The 25,237-nt window shown below is 50.2% G+C and overlaps 1 protein-coding gene across 7 annotated transcripts in view; it reads left to right on the top strand.

The window, feature by feature from the left end:
- Window positions 1-25,237, top strand: part of FLI1 (Fli-1 proto-oncogene, ETS transcription factor) — an 88,975-nt gene that overhangs the window by 43,079 nt on the left and 20,659 nt on the right. For all 7 annotated transcript variants that reach the window (XM_085560090.1, XM_085560093.1, XM_085560091.1 and 4 more), the window contains 3 exons: window positions 5,489-5,697; window positions 16,064-16,218; window positions 19,411-19,614. In XM_085560090.1, coding sequence (XP_085416216.1) covers window positions 5,489-5,697; window positions 16,064-16,218; window positions 19,411-19,614 — 568 coding nt within the window. The remainder of the gene's footprint in view (window positions 1-5,488; window positions 5,698-16,063; window positions 16,219-19,410; window positions 19,615-25,237) is intronic.

The following is a 25,237-nucleotide window of genomic DNA, read 5'->3' as shown; positions in this document are numbered from 1 at the left end:
TGGCTCTCTGTCCAGGTAACTGTCCTGCTCTGTGGCTCTGAGCAAGTCTCCAGTGTAGACAGGACAAAATCTTGCAGTGTGGGATGCTCTAAAATTATTAAATGAAACCTTGCTTTTATACTCACAGAAATCCTCAGATCTGCAGAAGCTTGGACACAGTGTTAAATGTTTACTGCTGTCTTAACCCTGAGTGCTGCTACAGCAAGGGAGGGGGCTTGGAGCAGCCTGGGACAGGGGAAGGTGTCCCTGCCCTTGGCAGGAGGTGGAACAGGAGGAGCTTTAAGGTCTTTTCCAAGCCAAACCATTCATGATTCTGTGACAGCAGCCTGCATCTCATCCCATCCCTCCTGGGGCAGGGCCAGCTCTGGACAGGGATTCCAGCAGCTGGGATGTCCCAGCCCCACCACCAGCAGCTCAGTGGGGAAATGCTGTGAGCAGCACAGTGGGGGACAGTGGGCAGTGCTGCAGGTGGGTACCAGGGGGAAGAACAGGGCACCTTGAAGTGACAGCTCTCATCCTGCTGGACTCACCAGGGAGATGATGGATCTCCAGCTGCAGCCAGGAAATGCTAAGCAGGACTTAAGTGGATTGTGAAGGGTACAAGACTGGATTGTGGCTGTTGGCAATCAAATGTTCATGGTTACAGTTTTATGGGGAGTCCCTGCCCCAGTCACATCCTGTAAGGAAGGTGGAATAGCAGGAGCAAACGTCAGGAAAAGTGGTCTGTAAAAGCTGCAGAGCCAATTCTTGTTTTGACTAGGAGCAAGGGAAGAGTGGATATCTGAGAGTGTGTCCAAAGGATTCCTGTGTGTCTCCCAGGGGCAGCACTGGCCAGGGCTCAGTGTGCACAGTACAGGGCAACAGAAGAGGGGGAGGCAGGGAGAGGGGAATGCTCCCTAAAGGTGATGCCTAAGATTGGGGGCAGGTATGAGAACACTCCAATCCAGTGCCCGATCCTCCCTAATGTGCTGCCCCACAATCAGCACGGACCCTGCTCCTTTTTGAATTTCTTATTTGACTCATTTTCTTGTAAGTCTGATGTTATCTCTGTGCTCATATGAGATGTTGGCAGCAGAAACGCTGACTTGAAACACTGCAATGCCAAAGTCATCTCTACTCCAGGACTGCTCCTCGGTGCAAACCCTGGGCCGTGTGTGAGGCTGCTGGACCTCGGATTTTGGTGTTTTACATTATTAGGTCTGGGCTCTTCAGGTCTGTGTTGGCAATATTCTCTTGACAAAAATATTTCAGGAGTGATTTTCTCACAAGACCAGGAGTGGTGAAATTCTGGGGAGGGGGCAAAAGGAAAGGAAACGGTCTCTAGCAGTGGAGTCATCCCTCCATGGCACAATGGTTCAGGTACTCAGCACTGTCTTCTCTTCTAAGGCAGCCTTTGCGGAGGAAGATGAGGCTTTGATCTTTAGCAATGCCTTTTAAATGTGGTTATGGCCAGAAAAGTGAATGTAGAGAGCTAAAAGTTGATGTTCAGTGAAATCTCATTGCACACACATGGAATAATCTCAGTTATTTGGGACACCTAGGGTGAGAACACTGACTACTCACCTCACCAGCCCTTGTACCCCTGACCTTTCTCCTGTCTCAAATGTCCTGTTCAATTCATTAATTAAGTAAAACCTTGCTAAAGTGTGCGTGTCATCTCCCTTTGCAAGATCAGGAAAACTTGGTTGAAGCCCTGCTGGCTTGTCAGCCCTCACAGAATGTCAGGTTGGCTGTTCCTGCCCCCAGGGCCACAGCCAAACTGTGCCTTCCGCTGTGTCCCCCTCAACCTGGGACCTGGGTCAGGATGGCTCATCCAAGTAGAGGCAAACCTGATAATTCACTCTCTTACAACTGGAAAGTGCTGTATAAATAGGAGGGACACCATGGGTTCCTGCCTGAGGGATGCAGGAGTGTGTGCCAGCTCCTCCTTTGGGGCAGTCACTGGTGGGTGTAATGATCTTTTTAATAAAGAGCTGAACATTAATAAATACATAAGCCCTGTTCATTTCAGTGGGCTGCCCTGGGGGGCAGAAGCTGGGGCTGGGGCTGGGCTGCCCAGGGAGCTGGACAACCTGCGAGCTTCCACGGCAACATTTATGCCAGGAATGTGATTAAAAGCTGGAAAAACTGAGGCCAGCCTATTCCCAGAGGCACTATAAGGTAACATATATGCCAGAGGAGCACACACAGCTCCTGTCTCAGGCCGAGGCAGCGCCGTGGGGTGCCTGGCGGGCTGTGCCCCCTCTGGGCAGGCTGTGTTGGCACCAGGACACCTCGGAGTGTTTTCCCAGCCTCCAAACACTGAGCAGCTCTCGAGTGCAGGGCAGAGGAGCTCGGTGTTTGGTGGGGCTGCTGCCCTGTGCCTCAGGAATGCCCTCTGAGCAGGCTGGGCCTGGCCGGCTCTGCTGGGAGCTGAGCCCACAGCGAGCTGGGAGGGCTGTGCAGGATCCCTCGGCCTGGCGCCGAGCCCTGCCCTTCCAGGAGAGCCCCACGCAGGGCTCCCCTCAGCAAGCGCTGCCTGCTGCTTGCCCCACGCTTTTCCTGTGAGCTGCATGTGGGCGCAGGGCTGAGCTGTGGCAGCGGGGCTGGCTCGGTGCCACCCGACCTTGCATGTCACCAGCACGCTGGTGCCGTGCCCCTGGAGCTGAGCAGGTGCCACCAGTGCTATCTCTCCTCATCTCCCCTGCTGAGCCTTTGTGCTGCCACCAGCTCGGCCTCAGCTCGGCGCTCCTGCCCCAGGAGCAGCCGGAGCATCCGGATTTCTGCTCCTGTTTTCAGGACGAAACCGTTCACGCAGCAGGAGGCAGAGCTCGGGCCCAGCGCCTCAGTGAGGTCATTGCTGCCCCGGTGAGGTTATTGCTGCCCCAGTTAACACCAGTTGCATGCAGGCAGGTCTGAGCATCGCTTTGTCTTTCAATGAAGATCCTTATCTGAGGAGGTTCTGTGCCACATACTCTGTGTCACAGAGCAGTGTGTACTTGCTTGTATGTGTAAAGTTGTACTTCGTGCAGCCCCAGGGTCTTGGTCCAGAGTTATTCTGTGGAGTGTTGATAAGTTTAGGGGTTTTGGGGACAGCCAGAGAGATCCCTTCTTCTAATTTCTTTACTACTAGAAAATTTCTTTGAAGAAAAATGGCTTTAGGCAGAACAAGCAGCCTGGAATTAAGAGTGCCTGACTAAGCTTGAATTCTGAAGAGCCCTCCAACCTCTGCATAAATCCTGCTGAATTGCCTGTAAAAATCTTGTGAGCAACCTCTCACACTGATTTTGCGGGATAACTGTCATTATAGTTATTTTCCCAGATATTTCACTAAAACAAAACCAATTTTGTGTATGTTTTTAGAGTATGTTTTTAGATTGTTAATCTCTAAACCCAAATATACAAAATCTGATGAATTTGCACACATTTCCCTTGTCTCTGCCTTGATGAGACTGGGTCTAGAGGGCCCTAAGCAGGTCCAGCAGCCCAATGTGGGGTTCACCCACCACCTCAGGTAGGAAACCCGACACTTTGTGTACCGTGAGGAAGTAGAAGGCTGCAGAAAATGTGTCTGTGGGAACCCCTGCCTAGGGTGGATCCTGACCTCAGTGAGTCAGAGGAGCAGCAAATCCTGATCTCTGATGGGAAGGCTTTGCTCCTCTTTAAGACTGAACCATCTCTTGTTCTTGTGCCTTCCTGCACAGGCAAAGTTTGCAGCCTGGAGAAAATGCCAGCCCTTTGAGGCGTTTCTGACACAATTCATATCAGTCCTTCCCAGGGACACGTCCCACTCCCTCCTTTACTCTAAAGCTGAAAAAGGGAGGGGAGGGGTATTTTTGAAAGGTTGTGAATGCACCAAGGAAAAGCTGCAGGAAAGGTTGAACACAGCGTGACCTCCTTTCACCAACCACCACTGGGCCATGTGGGCTAAAACTCCTTTTTGCTGTTTAGTGGCTGTAACCGGTGTGAGAGGTTGACCACAAAGTGCAGCAAATGCAGGATTTATGCAGATGTTTGAGGGTTCCTCTGAATTAAAGCTTAGCCAGGCCCACTCAAATTCTAGGCCACTTTGGCTTGTTTGGGTTTGTTACACGATCTGAGATCAGAGATAGAAAAGTGCTGGTTTTTGTAGGCCTGACTCTCTTTAAGTGGGTTAGCTTCAGGCTGAGGGGGATTTTTGTGTTTGCCCAGCCAACTCTGAATTACTGATGTTTTTTGTGACAATATCATGAGCCTGGTGGTATCTGATTTGTGCTTAGATTCTCATGTCTTTCCAGGAGCTGCACTTCTCTAAGCTGTCAGAATTTTTTTCCCTCCCTGGTTATGGAAGAATTTACAAAACAAACCTCTGAAACAACTACTCGGGGGAAGGGGGAGGGGAGAGAGCAATAAATTATTATTTTTAGAAGCTCTCTGTTGAGGCTGTGCCCTGTGAGTGTTGAGCACGGGGAGTTAGCACACACCAGGTTTCAGCTGTGTGTTCAGTGAGCCTCTGCTGGGTGGCTTTTGAGCACTGAGTGCCCAGAATAGGTGAGTCTGTAGCTTTGGTTCGGAGTCTGCTCCATCAGCTCAGATGAAAGTGGGGGCTGCTTTCAGTGCGGGAGGTTCCTCCTTTGGTTTCTGCCCCGCCACTCATAAAGGCAGCTGTGTTGTGTGTGGTTAGCTGAGCTCTCTCCAGAGCAGGCAGCCCTTGCCAGATGCACTTTGAGTCAGGCAGGGCTGTGCCAAAGCCATCAGGAGCCTGGCATTCCTCACTTGGAAAACTCAAGCACATCCACACAAGGAAATTGATAGCCAGAACTTTTTGTCAATATTTGGAGTTTCAGCAAGGGAGGGAAAAATTAAAAAAAAAAAAAAAAAAAAAAGGATAACAATTTCCTGTTTTCAAGCATTTCTAGAAATGCATAGTTGAGTAACACACCAGCCCTTTACTTCCCACAAAATAAACAAAAAGTGTAAAGTAATGCATTTTTTTCCCCACCACAAACACCCATAACTGTGACCTGCTCTGGCTGCTTCTCCTTCAGGCAGCAACCTCAAAACACAAACAGCACACAAACCCTCCGAAAGGAGATGCAGAGACCTTCACATGCCACTCCAGAGGTGTTCCCATCCACACCAGCTGGCTTTGGAACAGCGGTGCTGCAGGTGGGCAGGTCGGTCACTGGCACTGGGGCTGAGCTGCTCACAGTGAGCATTGGGGTGACACAGCCCCGTGAGGTGACACAGCCCCGTGAGGTGACAGCCCAGCAGCTCCTCTGCTGTTTGCAGAGCTCCGGTGAACCTGAACGCTGCTCCCACCCCAAGCCCGCAAAGCAGAGCAGAGCAGAGCAAGCCTGGTTTGCATAGGGGCTCCTGGAGCCCGGGCTCTTGCTCCTCAGGCAGGTGGCGGTGGCAGCCAGCACAGGGCAGCTGTGGGGCCCTGCAGGTGCTCCCAGCTCAGAGGGAGAGCCAGAGGGCAGCTCCTGCTTTAGCCATGGCTCTGAGGGCTGCTTCTGTCTCTCCCCAGGAGGCTCTGTCGGTGGTGAGCGACGACCAGTCCCTGTTCGACCCCACGTACGGCGCGGCCGCGCAGCTCCCCAAGGACATGACGGCCTCCGGCAGCCCCGACTTTGGGCAGCCCCACAAGATCAACCCCCTGCCCCCCCAGCAGGAGTGGATCAACCAGCCCGTGAGGGTCAGTGTCAAACGGGAGTATGACCACATGAACGGATCCAGGTAAGGCAAAACCCTTTCCATACTTACAGAGTCTTAACCACGGAATCACAGAATGGCCCGGCTGGGAGGGACCCGCAGGGATCATTGAACCCAGCTCCTGAATCCAAACCCTGAGCCCAAACAAAGGCAAAGCGCACACTGTCCATTTGTGCTCTTGTCCTGCATACCAACAAACCTCTCTGTGCAGGGCCATCTCCCACTCTCCTGCAATTCCTTCTGTTGTGAATCATTTTTAGCAGCCTGAGCACCTTGGCTGTGCAGGTCCTGCAGGACGTGTCCCTCGCAGTCTCCATGGACACTCCACACACTGGGCATGAGACTGCCGGGGCAGAGCTCGTGCTGCAAATGCTGCTGTACATCCCACATTTCACCTCTGACTTCAGCACCCCATGGCTGTGCTGTGTTTCCAGGAGCTCACAGAGGGAACATGCAGCAATAATCGGAGTTTCTGCCAGTGAAGCACTGAAAGCTGCACTGCTGGGCTGCCAGGGCTTCCCTGAAGGGCACTTTTTATTTGTGCTCTACCAGGGCATAAGCAAACTTCTGGAAATGGAAAGCTTTTTGATGTCTTAAGCAGCATCAAGGGAAATTTAGGTTGGATATTAGGAAGAAGTTTTTTACATCAAGAGTGATAAAGTTCTGCAATGGCTGCCTGGGGAGGTGGTGGAGTCACCATCCCTGGGTGTGTTTAAAACAAGCCTGGAGGTGGCACTGGGTGCCAGGGCTTGGTTGAGGTGTTGGGGCGGGGCTGGGTTGGATTCAATGATCTTGAAGGTCTCTTCCAACCCAGTGATTCTGAGAATTCTGAGGATTCTGTGGAGAAGGAGGAGACTGAGGTCCTTTATGGGAGTCTGAGAGGTGGAACAAAACAGCCTGTGCCTGTTAGAATTCTAGATGCTGAGAATTTTAGACTTTCTGTGCTAACAGACCCTGATTCCTGGAAGACCACTGCATTTAACCTGAAGCCATAAAAAAACCTTCCAAAATTAATTGATAATACTACAATTACAAGTGTATCATTAATTAAAAATATATAATATCACAAAGTAAAAAACTTAGAGTTTAGAGTGTTAAAATATAGTAATTATTAATATAAAACAAGATAAAAGTTTTAAAACAAAAACAAGTTCTTCTTCACCTTCTTCTTTATAAGTTTAAGTAATATTTTGTAATTAAACAGAAAAGTCCATATTGCGGACTTTAAATAATTATTAAAAATAAAAATAAAAATAAAAATAAAAATAAAAATAAAAATAAAAATAAAAATAAAAATTAAAATAAAAATAATTGTGCCCACCTCTTCTGAGTGGACAGAGGTGACACAGGGGATTCAGGAGTCATTAGAGAAGGTTCATTGTGTGAACCCCCACAGGGTGCCTGGGGATGGTGTAACCTGCCCAGCTCACAGCCAAAGGACAGCCCAGCCCCTGTCATTTGTACTTAGAGGTGAATAATTTCCTGGTCAATGGGAAATTGAAGGGTTTGAAAACATTTTGTTAATGGATTCTTCACTTCTGCTAAGGCTGGGATTAAATCATGAGATGGTATTTTTTGTTTGGACTCAGATATTTATTAGTTCTTATCTATATCAAAGTCGCACAAGCTGTGAGTTCTACAGTACTTTAACAAGGTAAAAAATGGCCCCGTATACCTCTCTACAAGATCTTTTAAGGCTAAACTGTCCAATTAAGAAATGACACCTAAATTATTTTCACTTTTTACCCAATAACCAACCACCCATGGCCTGTAATGTGGACTTTTCTGTCCAATTACACAAAACCACCCAAACCCATGAAGAAGAAGGTGGAGAAGAAGCTGAAGAAGCTGAAGAAGAAGAAGAAGAAGAAGAAGAAGAAGAAGAAGAAGAAGAAGGTCCAGCCTCCGCTCTAAAACCTACATCTTGCTTTATATCTATTACTATATTCTAAGCCCTTAAACTCTGAGTTTCCCACCCTGTGGTATCACACACTTCTATCCAAACTCCACACCCACAATCCCAGTGCTATCATTCCATTTTGGGAGCTTCTCCATGGCCTCAGGTCAATGCAGTGTTCTCCTGGGGGTCAGAGTCTGCCAGCACAGAAACTCTGAAATTCTCAGCATCCAGGGTTCCAACATTTTGTTATAGCAGCCCAAGTGGCCCCTTTTAGAAACATTGCTACAAGTCCACAGCCTGGAAACAAATTTCACCTTCTTGAACATAATTTTTAAGTGTAAAAATTTAAATTTCTTTTTCAATTTTAAATATAGATATAATATAGATACACTTTTGGGTTTTAGCAAAAACTTTTAGAGTTCACATTCATTTTAAATGTGATTTGAATGTCTAAGTCACAAACACCTCTGCATTTGTAGTGTCTCATGGTGAAACTCTCAAAAGTTTTTCTACTTTTGGATGAGTTTAGCAGCACATTTTCCTGCTTTCTGAGAACACAGCAGAGCACAGAGTTGGAAACAGAAAGCAGCCTTATACTTTCAGCGCTCTACAGAGAGATGATGCTGTTAGGGACATCAAACAGCAGCATGCTGTTTTTTTCTCGTGAGTGTACAGTTGATGCTGATTTTGCCCTCAGATAAAGGCCTTTGTGGCAGTTGCTCTCTTGTGGGCATCATTTGCAGGCTGAACTCCATCTCACCCTGATTGTACCTCAGGAGCATTTCTTGACTCCATGAAAACCCCATGGGTATTTGCACTGTGTTCCCAATCTCAGAACTGGGGTGAAACATGGGGAAATGAGTAATTTCCTGAAAAAGCATAACACAGAGAGAAGGATGGATCTTGAAAGTGCCTGGGGTTTTGATAATCATGGGGTTTACCTTTGGCTACCAAGGATAGTTTTCTCAGGAAAAGGAGGAAGGAGCCTCTGCAGCATTGCCAGGCTGCCCAAGTCACGGCTGGGGCTTGGACCAGCCTGGGGTCATGGATGTGTCCCTGCCCATGGCAGGGGATGGGATGGGATGGGATGGGATGGGATGGGATGGGATGGGATGGGATGGGATGGGATGGGATGGGATGGGATGAGCTTTAAGGTCCCTCCCAACTCAAACCATCCTGGGATTCTGTGGTTGCTGCAGTTGCTCACACCCCCAGTGCCAGACCCATGCACACAGAGGGGTTTCTCCTTTCCACTCCTCTGTCCCAGGGAAATCTGGCAGGGAAAAGGAGCCCTCCCCATCCTCTGAGCTGCCATAAACCACATGTGTCCGTGCTCTGCAGGTCCTGTAAGCACAGGCTGTGTATCATCCTTAGTGTGTCCGTACTTGTACACCCAAAGTGTCCGAGTGCTCTGTGTGCTCTGGAATGAAACGTCCTGGGCTGTCCTTCTGTGATTATTCCTGTGTACCCATTTCCTCCACTGATTAGAAAAAAAGGAAATAGCTCTGCCTGGACAAACTGATTCATGAACAGCTGTAGGAGCCCTGGGAGCCAAGGAAAAGGCCCTTGGAGTGTGTTGGTTCTGGGCAAAGAGGAAATCCTTCATTACAGACTTGCTCAAGGCTCCAAGGTTCTTGGACATAAAATCTGCACTCAGTGTCCCTAAAAAGAGGTAACCCCCTGTCAGGAGAGAAGAAAATCTGCTGTGAATGTCAGGGCCATGCACTGCCAGAGTTTCCACCCTGCCTCTGGATAACTCCTTAGCACGGGAGCTCCAGGGCACACAGACAGGAGAACATTCCCCCCATCCTCCATCCTCTCGTCCCTGCCCTGCATGTCCATCCCAGCCCAGTGCGGATGGACTGGGCCACTCCAATCTCTCATTCCCCAGCCTATCAAGTGCCTGGCCAACCCCACACACGTATGAGCAGCCAGTCCCAACCCCAATACCAATGCTAACCCCAATGCCAACCCCAATGCTAACCCAAATCCCAACCCCAGTGCTAATCCCAATGCCAATGCCAAACCCAGTGGCAATGCCAAACCCAGTGGCAATGCCAGTCCCAGGTCCCAATCCCACCTAACTCTAGCTGCAGGCTGAAGAACACCCAGTGCCCCTCTGGCTCTGCCTCTCTTGCTCTCAAGTGTCCTCTCCCTGAGTTGCAGCTGCCCCCAGCAGGACCAGCCTGGGCTGTGCTGTCACCTGGGTGGGAGTGCTGCAGGACTGGGGGGTCGTGTGCTCTGCCAAGGACAGCTCCAGGGACTGCCAGTGCCAGGGGACAGCAGGGACAGTGCCCAGCTTTGCTCTTTCTCTCAGACCAGGAGCAGGGCTGAGGGTGTGATGGGGGTTTGGTCCTCAGCAGGGTGGCAGAAGGGTCTTTGAAGGACCCCTCCAAGTGTTAAACAACATGAAAAGCCCACCCAGCTTTCTACCCCATGCCAGGATCCCCTGGTTTGCCCTCAAACTGGAAAGAATTTTCCAGATAAGTGCCTTCTAACTGCCTGTAGGGAATGCTCAGGCAGGCATCAATGTTTTATGGGAGAAGGTTGGAAATTCTGTATTATTGCAACATTCAGATGTAGAAATTTCATTAACTCCTCTACTGTTATTAGACCCTGAGGCAGGTTATGGCTCAAAATCTGCCCTTGCCCTCAAAAAGCACCTTGCTTAGAGGAAAACCCATTTAAAATAATACTTAAAAACAATAACAAAATAAACAAAAAAAAAATCACATTTGAAATTTTACTGAATAAAGGAGGAGAATTATTTAGAACAGTATGGGGTAAAGTTTAACCCAGTTTACAACCAATATTAATAATAGAGTCTTCCTTATATTTTACATAAATTAAAAATTAATTCAATTCCAAATACAGTATTGACTGTATTTACTGAGCTTTTACCGAATTTACTGAATCTGCATTTGTAGCTAAACTTAGTGAGCCATTAAAAAAAAAATTATAAAATGTGTCTGATGTTCAAATGTGAAAGAAAGTTTTGTGCTGATGGATGTGGGCAAACTTCCCTGGGCAATCCCAGCTGTGGCACGGATTTTGTCCAGCTGAAATAATGAAATTTGGAGATGCTTTGGAGCCATTCTGCGGAGACACTGCAGAGCAGCTGTGGCTGCCCCTGGATCCCTGGAGGTGTCCAAGGCCAGGCTGGACAGGGCTTGGAGCAGCCTGGGATAACAGGAGGTGTCCCTGCCATGGCAGGGGTGGGACTGGATGGGCTTGAAGGGTCCTTCCAGTCCAAACCCCTCCGGGGTTCCGTGATTTGGCGTTTCTCTCGCTGCAGAACATGCAAATACCGCCAAGCTCGGCTCCCCAAGGTGCTGGTGCCCGGGGCTGTGCCAGCCCGTGGCGAGGGGAGCTGCCCTGGCGCCCGCGGAGCCGCTCCCCGCGGAGCCGCGTGTGAGCCCTCTAGTGGGATCTGCCGGCTCCTTCTGCCCCAAGTGCTCCCTCCTGCCTGCCTTTACCTGGCTGGGACAAACGGCCTGGATTTTGCATCCTTTTGGCAGTTCTGCAGCCTCGTTCAGTGGAGATTCCCTCCTCCCGAGGCGTTCCCGAGAGCAGGGCTGAAGCGCAGGCAGATGCAAGTTTGGAGGAGCTGGCTGTTCCCTCTGTAAGAGAGGACAACAGGCAGAACCCAGTGTCTGTTCTTCCTTCCTTCACTCAACAACAAATTAAAATGGGGCTCTACACCAAAAAGCAGCAAATTTAAAAAGAAAAGAGGGGTGGAAGAAAGAAGGAATGAAAAGATAGGAAAAGAGGGATAGAAAGGAGGAAACACTCCCCTGAGTTAGGTTCAGAAATTCCTGAAATCCATTATTTTGCTCTTTCAAGCAGAAGTCAAAGGTGGTTCCTAGACAGAGACCTGGGACAGTAATTATTTTATTTCCTCACCTCTGGAGCCCAGGCTGGAGCTGTACAGAAGATTTACTGGCCAGTGTCAGGCAAGCTGCTTGCTCATTTTGGCCAGTCTAGGAAAAACTGTCCCAAATAAAGGATGCAAACTCTTGGCATCCCCAGTGAGAGCTGCTGGAGCAAGGAGCCTCTGGACAGTGGGAATGAGTTGTGCTTCCTGTTCCCTGGACTCTGCCCCTGGCACAGGAACTGTGCTCTGGAGAGCTTGTGGAACCAGCCTGTGCCCATTTACCTGTGGGCATCCACAGCCTGACAAATCCAGCATGGAGAGCCCTGCAACGTCTGGGAAAAGGCAGGGATTGGTCTGGCAGCTGAAATGCCCTGGCACAAACCCTTTCAGATGATGAGGGAGTATTTCTATGAATCCCAGCCTGCCCCTGGGTGATGTGTGAGCTGAGGAAGGAGCGACATTCCATGGATTCATCCATGGCTCACAGCTCCCTGCTCTCCTCTGATGCTGTCGTTCCCCAGGCTGAATCCTTCCCTGTGTGGCCACAGCTACACCCTCCTCCTGCTGGGGTAAATCCCTGCCCTGGGGCAGGGCAGGGGCTGCAGGGGTGCCTCAGGCTGGCAAAAGTGTCTCTGTTCCCAAGAAAAGGCTGTGTGTGGTAGGAAATGCTGGGTTCCAGAGGACACAGTTAAGGATCTTCTCACTTGCTGTCACGGAAGATTCCATGGTGCTTTCTCAGGGACAGCTCAGTCTCCTGCCCAGCTGGGTGATTCTATTCCCAGTTACGTGTGTCCTACAGGGTCAGCTCTGGATGCAGCCATCCGCAGAACTTCCCCAGAGGGAAGGGAGGCAGCTCTGAAGCCACAGGGACACGACCCTGCCAGGCACATTCAGTGTCCTGCAGGATTCATGGAGCAGCTCCTCTGCCCACAGTGCCGGCAGGGCCACCTCAGTGTCTTAAAGTTCTCTTCACACCTTTCTGCCAGAGGTTTCTGGTTGGGCTGCTAAGGCACAGAGCAAGGGATGGGCAGGGTCTGAACTGCCAGAGCAGAGCCTGTCATGTGAAAAAGCATCCCAAAAACCTGAGGGGATCTCACAGCCCCGGGGTTATTTTGGTTACTGCACTGCCAGGGTCATGTGGGTGTGCACGATGGGAGCAGGGAGCACAGCCAGCCAAGGCCTCTGCTCTGTCCCAGTGCTCACTCCATGCCAGCAGAAACATGGAGAGGCTCTTTACAAGGTGTTGTTATCCAAGAGTCTGGATAACACAGAGTCACAGAATCTCTGAGAGGTTTGGGCTGGAAGGGCGTTTAGGTACCATCCAAATCCAAACCCCTGCCATGGGCAGGGACACCTCCCACTGTCCCAGGCTGCTCCAAGCCCTGTCCATGAACATTTCCAGGGATCCAGGGGCAGCCACAGCTGCTCTGGGCACCCTGTGCCAGGGCCTGCCCGCCCTCACAGGGAACAATTCCTTCCCAGTATCCCATCCATCTCTGCTCTCTGGCAGTGGGAAGGCATTCCCTGTATCCTGGAGCTGTATGAGTGAAATATATAGAATTATTTGATCATAAATAGTGCCTGTCCCATCTGCAGGGGCATTTTCCAGGGAAATTTTACTCCAGAGCAGGATGGGAGATAGAACTCTGGACCCCAGGAAGAGCAGGAGAGGAGGTTGGTCACTCACCAGGGACAGTGATCTGTGAGCACAACAGACTGAGCCCCTGGAAAACAACATGAGACCCTGGGGCACAGTGTCACACCATGGAGCAGAGTGTCACACCCTGGAGCATGCTGTGACAGCCTGGAGTACAGTGTGACAGCCTGGAGCACAGTGTCACACCCTGGAGCATGCTGTGACAGCCTGGAGTACAGTGTGACAGCCTGGAGCACAGTGTCACACTCTGGAGCATTCTGTGACACCCTTTAGCAGAGTCTGACACCCTGGAGCAGGATATGACTCAGAGCACAGCGTCACACCTTGAGCACAATGTCACACCCTGGATCACACTGTCACACCCTGTATCATGGTGACACACCCTGAAGACAATGTGACATGCTGGAGGACAGCAGGAGTCCCTGGAGCACAGAATCACACCCCTGAGCACAGTGGCACACCTGGATCACTCTGTCACACCTGGATCATCACACCTGGATCATCCTGTCACACCTGAAACAGTGTCACACCCTGGATCACTGTCACAGCCGGATCGCTTGGTCACAACCAGATTTCGGACACCGCCCTGGCCCTCCCTGGCCCAGGCTGTGCCCAGCAGCCCTCAGCTCTGTGCCCAAGCACTCAGCTCCATGCCCAAGCCCTCAGCTCCGTGCCCAAGCCCTCAGCTCTCTCAGCTCCGTGCCCAAGCCCTCAGCTCTGTGCCCAAGAACTCAGTTCCATGCCCAAGCACTCAGCTCTGTGCCCAAGCCCTCAGCTCTGTGCCCAAGCACTCAGCTCCATGCCCAAGCCCTCAGCTCCGTGCCCAAGCCCTCAGCTCTGTGCCCAGCTGCACTCAGCTCTCTCAGCTCCGTGCCCAAGCCCTCAGATCCATGCCCAAGCACTCAGCTCCGTGCCCAAGCCCTCAGATCTATGCCCAAGCCCTCAGATCCGTGCCCAAGCCCTCAGCTCCGTGCCCAAGCCCTCAGATCTATGCCCAAGCACTCAGCTCCATGCCCAAGCCCTCAGCTCTGTGCCCAAGCCCTCAGCTCCATGCCCAAGCCCTCAGCTCTGTGCCCAGCTGCACTCAGCTCTCTCAGCTCCGTGCCCAAGCCCTCAGCTCCTCGCTGCTGCCCTGGGGCCATTCCCTGGCAGCACAGGCACTTTCCCACCTGGCAGGAGCAGTGCCACAGGAACCAGCAGTGCTGAACCCCTGCAAAACCCCCGTGTCCTTGCAGCTCCTCAGCCTCTCCCGGCTGCCTTGGGCACATGGAGCCTTCAGCAGTTGCCTCTCTGAAGGCGGATTTTGGTTCCCTGCCTGGAAAAACAGTAGGCGAACCAGTAAACCCTTAAATTCGAACATGTGTAAGTTATACATCTTATTTCCATTTTCCAGCAACATTCCCTTCGTCAGACATGAGGAAAAAATTACCGTCTGCCTTGGAATATCTCGGTGGAGCATTTATCTCCCGGCCATGATAACTGAATTTCAGGCACTGCTCCCTCCCCCCCAGTTCAGGTTAAGAGACAAATTTGTTTAGTGTCCTTCTTGGAATTCTTGCCAGCTGAGCTCGGAGGGTGGGATTTGTGCACTGTCACCATTCTTACTCTGCAGGGAACGGTTCCCTCCCAAAACTCTTGGCTTCTGGCAGAGGAGGAGGAGAGCTCTGGGATTAAACATGGCCTAAACTTCCCTGGAAATGGGATTAAATCTGGGATTAAAGCCTGGGCTTGCTCTGTGCAGAGGTTGTGCACGAATTCCCCCCTTGGGAAGGTGAGGGCAGTGATGTGCCCTTCCCTGGAAGTCCCTCGAGGTGGGATGTGCTGTGTGTGCCTGGCAGGCTCGGGGTTGGGTTTGGAAGGAGGAAAGGCAGGAGCTGCTCCTGCAGCTGCAGAAAAGCACAACCCCTGCTCCCTGTCTGGGCTTTGGAGACTCACAGTTCTCCAGAGCCTCCCCAGGGGTCTGCAGTAGGCCAGGCTTAGCACGGTTCTGGATGTCCTCTCTTTGCCACCCAGCACCTCAGGAGTTAAACTGGGCCAGAGCCCTTTTCACACCCAGTACTGGGGGCTGAAGTTCTTGACTCATGCCTGGGCCATCCAAGATGCCCCCATTTCCTCACCAGGTTGTGAACTGTGGCACTACTAATCAGAGAATAATAAAATAATAAAATAACAGAATAATAGAAGACTAGAATAATTGAATAATTGAACAATAGAATAATGGAACAGGCTGTGCTGGAAGGGTCCCACAACTCCTGTCCCTGCACAGGACAGCCCAGCAATCCCAGCCTGCCCCTGAGTGTTATCCAAATGCTCCTGCAGCTCTGCAGGCTCCAAGAGGAGACAAGTTCCATCCCATTCAACCCTGTACAAATCAGACTGTGTTGCCATTGGGTGTTCTCTGGGGACAGCCCTGTCCCTTTGGGTGGGTGTTCTGGGTGCTTTGTTAATGTCATGAAAGGGCTGTTTTGTGTCCCTGTGAGCTCTGCAGAAACACCTCGGGGCAGGTGAGCAGAGCACCTGTGTGCCACTGCCAGGCTCCAGTGCAACACGAGGCGTGTTTTAGCACCACAAAGGATGGAACAGCCTGACAGGGCTCCCAGGAGCAGCCAGCCTGCCTGCAGGACTGCTGGAGTGCACTGAGCAGCCAGGGGTGAGATACTGGGCATAGCCCCCAGACTGGTGTCCTGGGCACTGGCTCCTTACCCGGTCTGGGAGCGTTGGTATTTCAGAGCCGCTGCAGACATTGCCTTGTCTGGAGTCGTTTCCTTGGGGACTCCACCTGCATGAGCAGTGATCCCCTGTGTGCCCCACAGAGCCCTTATGACACCCAGCACCAGGTCAGGAATGGCCTGTCTGCAAGGGAGCTGCCAGGGTCCCCATGGGCCCGTGTCCATGGGCCCTGCTGTGTGTAGGGATGGAGGGGCACTGATGGTCACCCAGCTTTGCCTTTGCCTTGCAGGGAGTCCCCCGTGGACTGCAGCATGAACAAGTGTGGGAAGCTGGTGGGAGCAGGGACCGAGTCCAACCCCATGAGCTACAGCACCTACATGGATGAGAAGAACGGGCCTCCCCCCAACATGACCACCAACGAGAGGAGGGTCATCGTCCCCGCAGGTACCACCACGGGCTGGGGCAGCTGTCCCTGCTCTGCTTGGAAGTTTTTTGTTTGGTTTCTTTATCCACTCCCAGAGGAATTTTCTCTCTTACAAACCACAGAAAAAAAATAAGGAAAATATTGGTGTTTCTGGCTAGTGGGAATTCCCATGTCCCAGTGCATGATCTGAATCAGGATAGGCAGCAGATAATTGGTGCTTTTTCTTTTTTTTTTTTTCTTTTTTTTTTTTTTTTTTTTTTTTCCCCAGAATGAAATGTTGTTTTGGTGTGCTAAACCAAATTCATCTCCTGTCATGTGTTGGAGGAGAATCTGCTTCCTGGGACATGTAGGGGATGATCAAAGGGGAATGAGGGGGGCCTAAGTTATAACTCCCCTGGTGCTCTCAGGATCCAGCTGCACTTTCAAGTCACACTGATTGATTCAAAATGAGCTACTTTCTTTCCATTTTTTTTTGTTAGAAGTAAAAATCCAGAAAAATTATATTTTGCAGGAACTGCATTATCCTTCCAAAAGTTGTCACACAGAAACTTTCCTGTCCATCTTTCTTTGTGTTTGGTATCCACATCTGCTGCTTGGAGCTGGCAGGATGCTCTGGATGCATTTGGGTGAGAGCTGCTGTGGGGGGAAGGCTGAACCTGGAGTGAGGAGCTGTTTGCCTGTGAAGTTTATAAACAGCCAGGGCCAGGAAGTTTCCAGCAAAGGGGCCAAGTGCTGGCCCAGTGACTTCCCAGAACTCGCCCTGGCTCTGAGGCTTTCAGCAGGGCAGTGAGGGCAGGAGGAAATGCACTCGTGGAATTCAGCTCCTTTCTCTGAGCGTGGCTTGACCACGAGCAGATGACAATTCCCAAGAATTTGTTTGCCATTTAGGATGAAAAGGAAAAGCTTGAGCTGAATGCAGTGAGGAGAAGCCAATAAAAGATTGATGACAAACCTCTAAGCCCCATTCAGGCTGATGTTTGAGGGACTGGCTGAGCTGCACAGTTGTGTCCAGTGTCACCCTGCCTGGAAAGGTGCAGCTGGCACCAACCAGTCCCTGTGTTATTAAAGATGCTCCAGGGGCAGGATTTATCCTGTATGGTTAAAAAAACCATGGGTGGGCTAAAGTTTAGCATTGTTTAAATAGGGAAAATTACTTTAGTGCCCCCAGTGGAAGAGAAGATTTGGAATCTCCTCTTTGGAGGAAAGTGAAGAAAAGGACTTTTCCCCTGCTTATGACCATCCACAAATCAAACCCTTGAGAGCCTTGTGAAAGAGCAGAGATTTACCAGACTTTGAAAGACAATAATGAACATCATCCCAGATCTCTGGCTGCAGGAAGAAGGCCCAAGTCATCCAAGAATGGCATTTGGATATTTTAATTTAATCCAGAATGGAGATTTATAGACCATTAGGGTGAAGATAAGCAAGAATAATGTCACATTAGGCTTACAATAGTAGTAATAATGAGCTCTAAGCCATGTTTCAAGAAGGCAGATTTTCAGACACCATTCAATGTCTTTTACAGTGTTTAAAGGGAGGTCACAAATTCCCTCTGCCCTCTAGATATTGGGCTGTTTTCAAAACTCAAGACAAATAAGTCTTTCAATTAAACAACAAAAAAATAGAATCTTCCCTTGAATACTTGCATTGTAAAATTTAGAGCCTTTTGCCAGTGCTTAGAAAGCAGAATTTGAATTAACTATGGCCAAAACCTGAAAGAAATCCATCTGTCCTTCTCAGAGCAGACTTGCAAAGGTGTGGGGTTGTAAATTCCCTGTTCTGAATTCAGCTTTCAGCTGCTCAGGTTTTCTGGTGCTTCAGTGGGAAAGGTCTCAGATATAATTTCAGTGCCCTTGGTCTCAGTTTCTCCATTACTCCAGGGCTCAGGTGCCCAGGAATGCCAGGTATGGGCTCTTCCCGACCTTTGGTGCCCAGGGCTGCCCCCAGCCTGGGCACCCAGTGTCCAGCCCTGGGCTGAGGTGTTGCTGAATCCAGGCAGAGGCAATTCTTGTTCTGCCCAGAGCACCCCCAGAGCCCTGGGAATGCTCGTGATCCGTGTCCTCGGCTCCCCGGGCTCTGAGGAGCCTGAGGTTTGTCTCAGAGCTGGACCAGCTGTGAGTGACACATCAGACATCTCCAAAGTCTGAACCCTTTGCAATCCTCTCCAGCTGCAGCAGAACATGAATGCGCAGCCCCAGCTTGGAAATCGGATACGTGGGGAGCAGCAGCACAGGAAACATCTGAGAATGCTGATATGCTCTGAAAATGACAGTCAGTGCTGTGGCACCAGCTCTTGCTGGGGCCCTCTGATCTAATGCCCTTTCCAGAATTCAAAGGCTAATTTCTTTTTTTAACCACTGGTGCAGCCACTCATCTCCACAGGGCCTGAGCTCCAGCCGGGCTCGGAGCGTCTCTTACGTCACCAGCAGCAATAAAGATCCCACAGCTGGAGCTCTGCTGACACTCAGGGACGCCCAGACAGCCCAAAATCCACCCTGGCCTCACAGCTGGCTGCCTTTACAGCAACAGTGGAGGCAGAATTGTGCTCCTGCCTCGGGGTGAATAACTCCAACTCACACCCAGGACAAGCTGCTCTGTTTTAGCCACATCATTTATTTTATTTTATTTTATTTTATTTTATTTTATTTTATTTTATTTTATTATTTTATTTTCTTTTATTTTCTTTTATTTTATTTTATTTTAAGTTTTTATTTCATTTTAATTTTAATTAATTTTTTAATTTTAATTTTTAATTTATTTTATTTTAATATCTTATTTTTTATTGTCTGAGTCCCTTTGCTGACCATGAACAGCCCATGCTCAGGGTCTCTCATGCCAGCTGTGGGCTCCCTAATGCCCATGGTGGGACTCGCACAGCCCTGGTGTCACTGCACAGCCTTGCAGAACAGGGACAGGAACTCCCTCTCAAAGGGCTCAGCTTCCCTTGGGAAGCTTTGTTCCAGACAGGGAAGAGTCAAATGTCACCAGGCCTGTCCCCAGGCAGAGGAGGGAGCTTGGGGCAGGTGGGACAGCCAGAAGTGACCAGGCCAGGTTGTCCATCCTGAGCCTGCTCCAGCACAGTGCCTGTCCATCCTGGCAAAGGGGGTCAGTAAATTCAATATATCTGCTTGTGGAAGCAATGGCCGGCGCTCTGGCAGGGCTGCAGGGACCCTGGAGGTGCTGTGTGCCCATCCTCTGTTCTCTCCTGGCAGATCCCACCCTCTGGACCCAGGAGCACGTGCGCCAGTGGCTGGAGTGGGCAATCAAGGAGTACGGCTTGATGGAGATCGACACCACCATCTTCCAGAACATGGACGGCAAAGAGCTCTGCAAAATGAACAAGGACGACTTCCTGCGCACCACCTCCCCCTACAACACAGAAATTCTGCTCTCTCACCTCAGTTACCTCAGGGAAAGTGAGTATTGCCCTGGCCCATCCCAGCCCCTGCCCCGGGGGTGGGACTCCCAGGGCTCCTCCTGCAGCAAGGGACAGGGAAATGAACAGAGAAAGGCAAGCAGAGAGAGCAGTCAGGGAAACAAGGAATAAAATGGTCATGGAAAATTCAGATGAACACAGATGGAGCTACTGGTGCTATCAGGGAGGTGAAGAACCGAGCAGGGCTCTGGAGGAGATTAGATAAGTCTTACAGATAACAACATCTGTGGCTATGTGATAAAAATACACAAATTTGCCACGGAGTTGAAACCTGACATTAACTGATTTGTCTGAGGCAAACGATTCCACAACTCTGCAGTTCGAGGGCTGTGCCCTCCCCATAAGCAGGACCCACAATGTCCAGGGGTTGGAGCTACCCAGTGTTCCTGCACGCCCAGGTTTGTTGGAGAGAGTTGAAAACCCAAGAGTGATTCCCCATATGTAAATGTACTGTAATGCAAATGAGCAGAGAAAGGTTGTGGAAGTTCTTTATTGCTCCTTTCTGCCCCACACTTCAATATGGGATGGATCCAATCCCCCTTTTTGCTCTATTAAGCCTCAAATACAGGAGCTGTGAGCTGGCTGGAAAAGTATTATCCCAGCACCCAAACAGGAATAATCACCCTAGGGGCGGCTCATGCACCTGATGCTGGGAGTCTTAGATTTCAGCTTTTCCAAGACTTCTGTGCAATCATGACACCCACAGCTTCCAAATGTCTCCTCTTCACCTAGAAATGGAGCTAAAAGCATTTCCTTTCCCCACAAAGGTGTGCTGAGGGTAATGGTGCTCTGATGAGGCAGAGAGCTGGAGCTGGGCCCACATGCTCTGCTGTTTTTCCCAGTGAAACAGCTTTTACAGGACTATCATTATTTAAGCACTCAAAAATCAGGAGAAGGTGCCATAAATCAAGGTGGAAGCACAGGGAGAGAAAGGCAAAAGTGTATTTTCTCCACTAGAAAATCCAATTGTGATGAAAAGGCAGCTGCAGATGTCTCCTCTGGCCAGTGAAGCAGAGTGAAGCAGAGATACAGAATTTAGGGTGTTTCTTCAAAGTTGATCTCTTCCAAAATCAGTGGGAGTTTCACAGATTTCAGTGGCACAGAAGTTAGATCACAGATGGGTGTCTCTGGAAGCCCCACCTTTATTTTTCTTGAGAAGTCGAGCCAAGGAAATGATTCACAACAAAAAACCAAACTGTTGGATTTGAACAGTTTCTGTCCCTTGTGACCGGACAATAAAATTATTTCCCATACAAAATCATTGGCAAATTTAATTCTGTTTCATCAGAAAATAGCTGCTAATCCACAGAAAGCTTTCAAAGGGCTTTCAAAGGATTGCCTGTGGAATTAGACCATTTCCTGGGAAATGGGAAAGCATTTTTGTGCAGGCAGCAGTGCTTTGGCCAAACCTGCTGACTGGGGCTGGGGAAATCAGGCACTTTGTAACCGGAAACGCTTCTGAATTCTCACAAGATATGAACTGTCTTATTGATAAGGTTTGAGAATTGTCAGAGAGATGGAGTTGGATAGGTTCAAAGCACACGAGCTGGCCAGATTTGGAAAGCTTGGCAGAGGAGCAGAGTTCTCCAGGTGGCATCTCCAGGATCATCCCCAGTGTTTGTGTCCCATTGTTTGGGCTGACCAAAGGCACTATTAGGGGAATTGCATAGTTGATCTCATGGCATAAGCCCAAAAATCTGGGTTCAGAGGCCAATTTTACCATCTGCTGCTGCCCATTTCTCAGGAGCAACTTCCTGCTTGACCCCACCCTTGGACTGGAGTCTGGTCACACTGCTCTCCATGGCCAGCAAGGCAGCACCAGGGCATGCTGACACTCAGGGCAGCAGTCCCTGAGCCACACCTTGCCTTTAAACACCTGAAATTAGGAGGTTTTGCTGTCTGTAAGGTGGCACCAGCCATCCTGCCTTCTTGCTGGGCCCCTGGGATTGTAAGCAATGCTATTCACTTCCAAAAATTTAGAAGGGCTATTAAAACCTTATCAAAAATACAACAGAAGACTGAACAGAGAAAATACAACAGCGCCAGGAGTAGAGGATTTTTCCCACTATGTGCTCATCCACACAATGGAGGTTTCACATTTTAACCCTTTAGCCCCTCCCAAACTTCTGTCCTTTGACTCCTTCGCTGTCCAGGGGTGGAGATCACTTCTTGACATCTTGATTGGAGGTCAGGTGCTGCCACAGGAACGAGTCGACCCTCCCAAATGCCCCAACTACCGAGGCCACCCTCAGATAACAATGCAAGGGGGCCAAACATCAGTATAAATCTATAAAACTTCTCTTAGCATATACATAATATTTACCTTTTAATTGTGAGAGCCAGCCATGGCATGCCTCATCTATCACAGGATGGTGGGTCTGTGGAGCAGGGGTTGTGCCTCACACCTCCACAGCCCAGCACTGCAGCCCTGGTGCGGCTGCAACATTTAAGTGCTGCTGCAATAATTATCATCAAAACATCCTGTCCTGCCAGGGCAGTGCCTGCAGTGATTTCTGTGCTATTAAGCCACTGCAAAACCCGAGGAACCTTGCTGGGCTCAGGCAGACTGCTCGCTCCTGTTTCACAGGGAATTCAGCCCCAGTCCATCCCAGCTGTAGGATGATGGATCTGTGTGTGCTGTCAGAGCAGCTCCTGGCTGCTGGAGCTGGGCACAGCATTCCTGCTTCCCTGCAGCTGCTCCCAGCCCGAGGACAGGCTGCTCTGGGCAGTGCTGGCTGTCTCCCTCGTGGAGTAACACCTTCCAGAGGAGCTGATGGCTTTTCCAGACCAGTGGCTGTTCAGTGCTGAGCATGGAGCTCAGTGCCATGGGGATTTGGGCTTTCATTTTCACGAGTTTCCCCCTTCTGGAAGGGTGCTTGTCCCACAGATATTCCCTGCTTAGGGCAGGGAATAGGTGGTGGCCACAAGCACAGGAGGATTTGGGGGAGTTGCAGACCTACAGGCTGGATTTTCTCTGCCCAGGCTCCCTAAAGATGTCTGTGGTCTCAGGATGTTAAGCTGGATATTTATGATGATTTATGAATCCTTAACTTTGGGGTTTGTTTTCCAAGAAACAAAGTTGATCTGAACTTTCTCATCTGTTTGCTCACCCAACAAGGAGACCCCCTGAAAATGAGCTTTCCCAGAAGGTTCTCAGAATTTTACACTCCTAATCAGGGTGAAAACTTCCTTAATGTATTTAGTAGAAATACATTATTTTGGCACATCTGAGTCCAGACTGAAAAAATAAACCAGTAACATCTTTGTGACCTCAACAAAAGCTCAGTCTGAGTTTTAGCAGTGGAAGGCTCAAGGTGAGCAGTGTAATGCAGTTGAGAGTAACCCAAACTCATCCCACAGCACCTTTAGTCTCTGGCTTAGGCCTGGCTCAAAATGGTGCAGTTGTTTCCTGTTGCCACAAGCTGTTGAAGCTGGCAGGAATTCCTCTGATCCTCAGGAGATTTCAGAGTGCAGAGCCCAGTCCTGCAGCACTCTCCATCCTTTGGAGCCTCCCAAAGCAGCCCAGTGACTTTTTCAGGGAATTCCCTTTCCACCCCCTCAAACAACCATCTTTCTTTGCATGATTCTTTTAGTTCCCTCTCCAAAATCGTGAAGCCATGTCTTGATTTCCCTTCTTTTTATTCATCCCCACCATTTTGGGGCTCCAGACTGATCTTTCTTCAGCACACTCTGCCTGGTGAATCCTCTCCAGGCAGCTGTTGGGCAGGGAAAGGGAGTTTGGGATGCATTCGTGCTATCATTGGGATGAAGATCAAAATAAGCTGACCTGCCACCTCCATCCTTTCCCTCCCTGGTGGTGGGGGCCAGGCTGTGGGGTGTGCACAAAGGGGAAGAGCCTGAAGGGGAAAGAATGAGGCTGTGGTGAGAAGTAGAAAACTGATCAGTGGTATTGAGCCATGTGTTAATGCCCAGTAAAACCATCCTGCCAAGTGCAGCAGGACCTGAATTCCAGCAGGAGCTGTGTAGGGCCTGGGGAAGGTGTGGGTGAAAAAGACTTTCAAATTAAATAGACCTCAAGACTGTGGAACCAATATATTCCTGCCCCTCTGAAGGATGAGCTGCCTTGTGAGAGGGAAGGGTTTAGGGGAAAAACTCTCCTGCTTTTCAGTCCTTCTCCATCATTTTGTAATGAATGCAGGGGAAATAAAAGAAAGGGTAGGGTGGGGATGCCATAAAATAACGTGTTTAAACATTAATTACAGGAGAAAGCCCTCATTGCATTAACCATACCAGAGAGCTGACCCATCCACGGTGTCTCTGACCCAGGGAGGGGGAATAGGAACAAAAATGAAAATTAATCACAGCCAAAGCTCTGCCCCGGCAGGAGAGGGAGGAGCAGCCTGGCTTGTGTCTGTCTGCCTGCTTCCCTCTGTCCTGATCTGGGTCTCTGCTTTTCTCCCTTTCCCTCCTCCATTGAAACCCTTAATAGGAAACACATTTCCCTCTCTGTGGTGTTCCCACCAGAAACCTCAGACTGCCGGGCAAAGGTGAGAACTTTGAGCAATTAAACCGGGGGAGGCGCCGGTCCTTTCCAGTGGCTTGGGCTGCATTTTTTACCCTAAAGTAGCTATAGGTTGATCCTGCTCGCTCAGTGCTATTCATCACCCCACCCCCCCTCAGCCACCCATTTCCAGCCCATTTAGTCATAGAAAACCACGTTTCTGAATTCCCCTGTACTTCCCTGTCTGGCAGGGGGAAGCTGGGCTGGGCGTTGCACTCAGGATTGCTTTAAATAACCTGAAAAGGAGAGAGTAGTGGACAGGAGTTTCCCCACAGATATTCAAGAAAGAAATGCCAAAGCCAGAAAGTGTCTGATGAAAATATGAATTACATGGATAGAGTTGTTTCAATTCCTCCAGCAGCCAATCTCCCTAAATATTTCAACCAATCCCTTTGGCTATTGGCAGCTTTCAGAGCCAGGGTGCCCTTGGGATCCCTCTGAACTCTTTACCTCCTCGTTCACTATCCATCCTGGTCTTTGGAAGCATCCCCTGACTTGCAGCATCTGGTACCATCTACCCTCCCCTCCCTGCCAGCAGCTTTGTTTCCCAGCACCTCCTGCCTCTGTGTCCTGCTGGCTTGTGCAGTCTCTGGCTTTGTTTGCCTTTGGGGAGGACAGAAATCCACTGCAGCAGAGGGCCAGCAGGATCCAGCAGCTGCAATGGCTCTCAAATCTGGCAGGGAGCTGGCCAAAGCTCAGCTCTCACAGGAGACAGATGCTCTGTGAGCACCGAGGGGCAGCTGAGGTGATTTGGGGCCATGTGCACCAGAGGCACATGGGACTGCAGGGCTCAGCCCCCAGTCCTGCTGGGCTGTGCTGTGGTACCCGCACAGAGGGTTCCTGCCCTGCTGAGGGGCTGGGGATGCTCAGGGCTCATGGAGGGGATCTGCAGAGCTGTAAAAACACTCAGGGCAGGATTGGTGCTGCTCCAGCCACACCACCAGCACAAACAGGACACTCTGCCTTGTCAGGGCTGCCACTGACCCAGCCCCAGCTGCCCCAAGAGCTGCAGGGAGGGTGAGCCCGGGGGGTGATGTGAGCACACTTATCCAGACAGCCATGAAATGGGTATTTCATGCTG

The sequence above is a fragment of the Lonchura striata genome, chromosome 24, assembly GCF_050655825.1.
Source record: "Lonchura striata isolate lonStrDom1 chromosome 24, ASM5065582v1, whole genome shotgun sequence".
NCBI classification, from domain to species: Eukaryota; Metazoa; Chordata; class Aves; order Passeriformes; family Estrildidae; genus Lonchura; species Lonchura striata.
The sequence above is the reverse complement of the archived record's forward strand: the minus strand, read 5'-3'. Positions and strand labels throughout refer to the sequence as shown.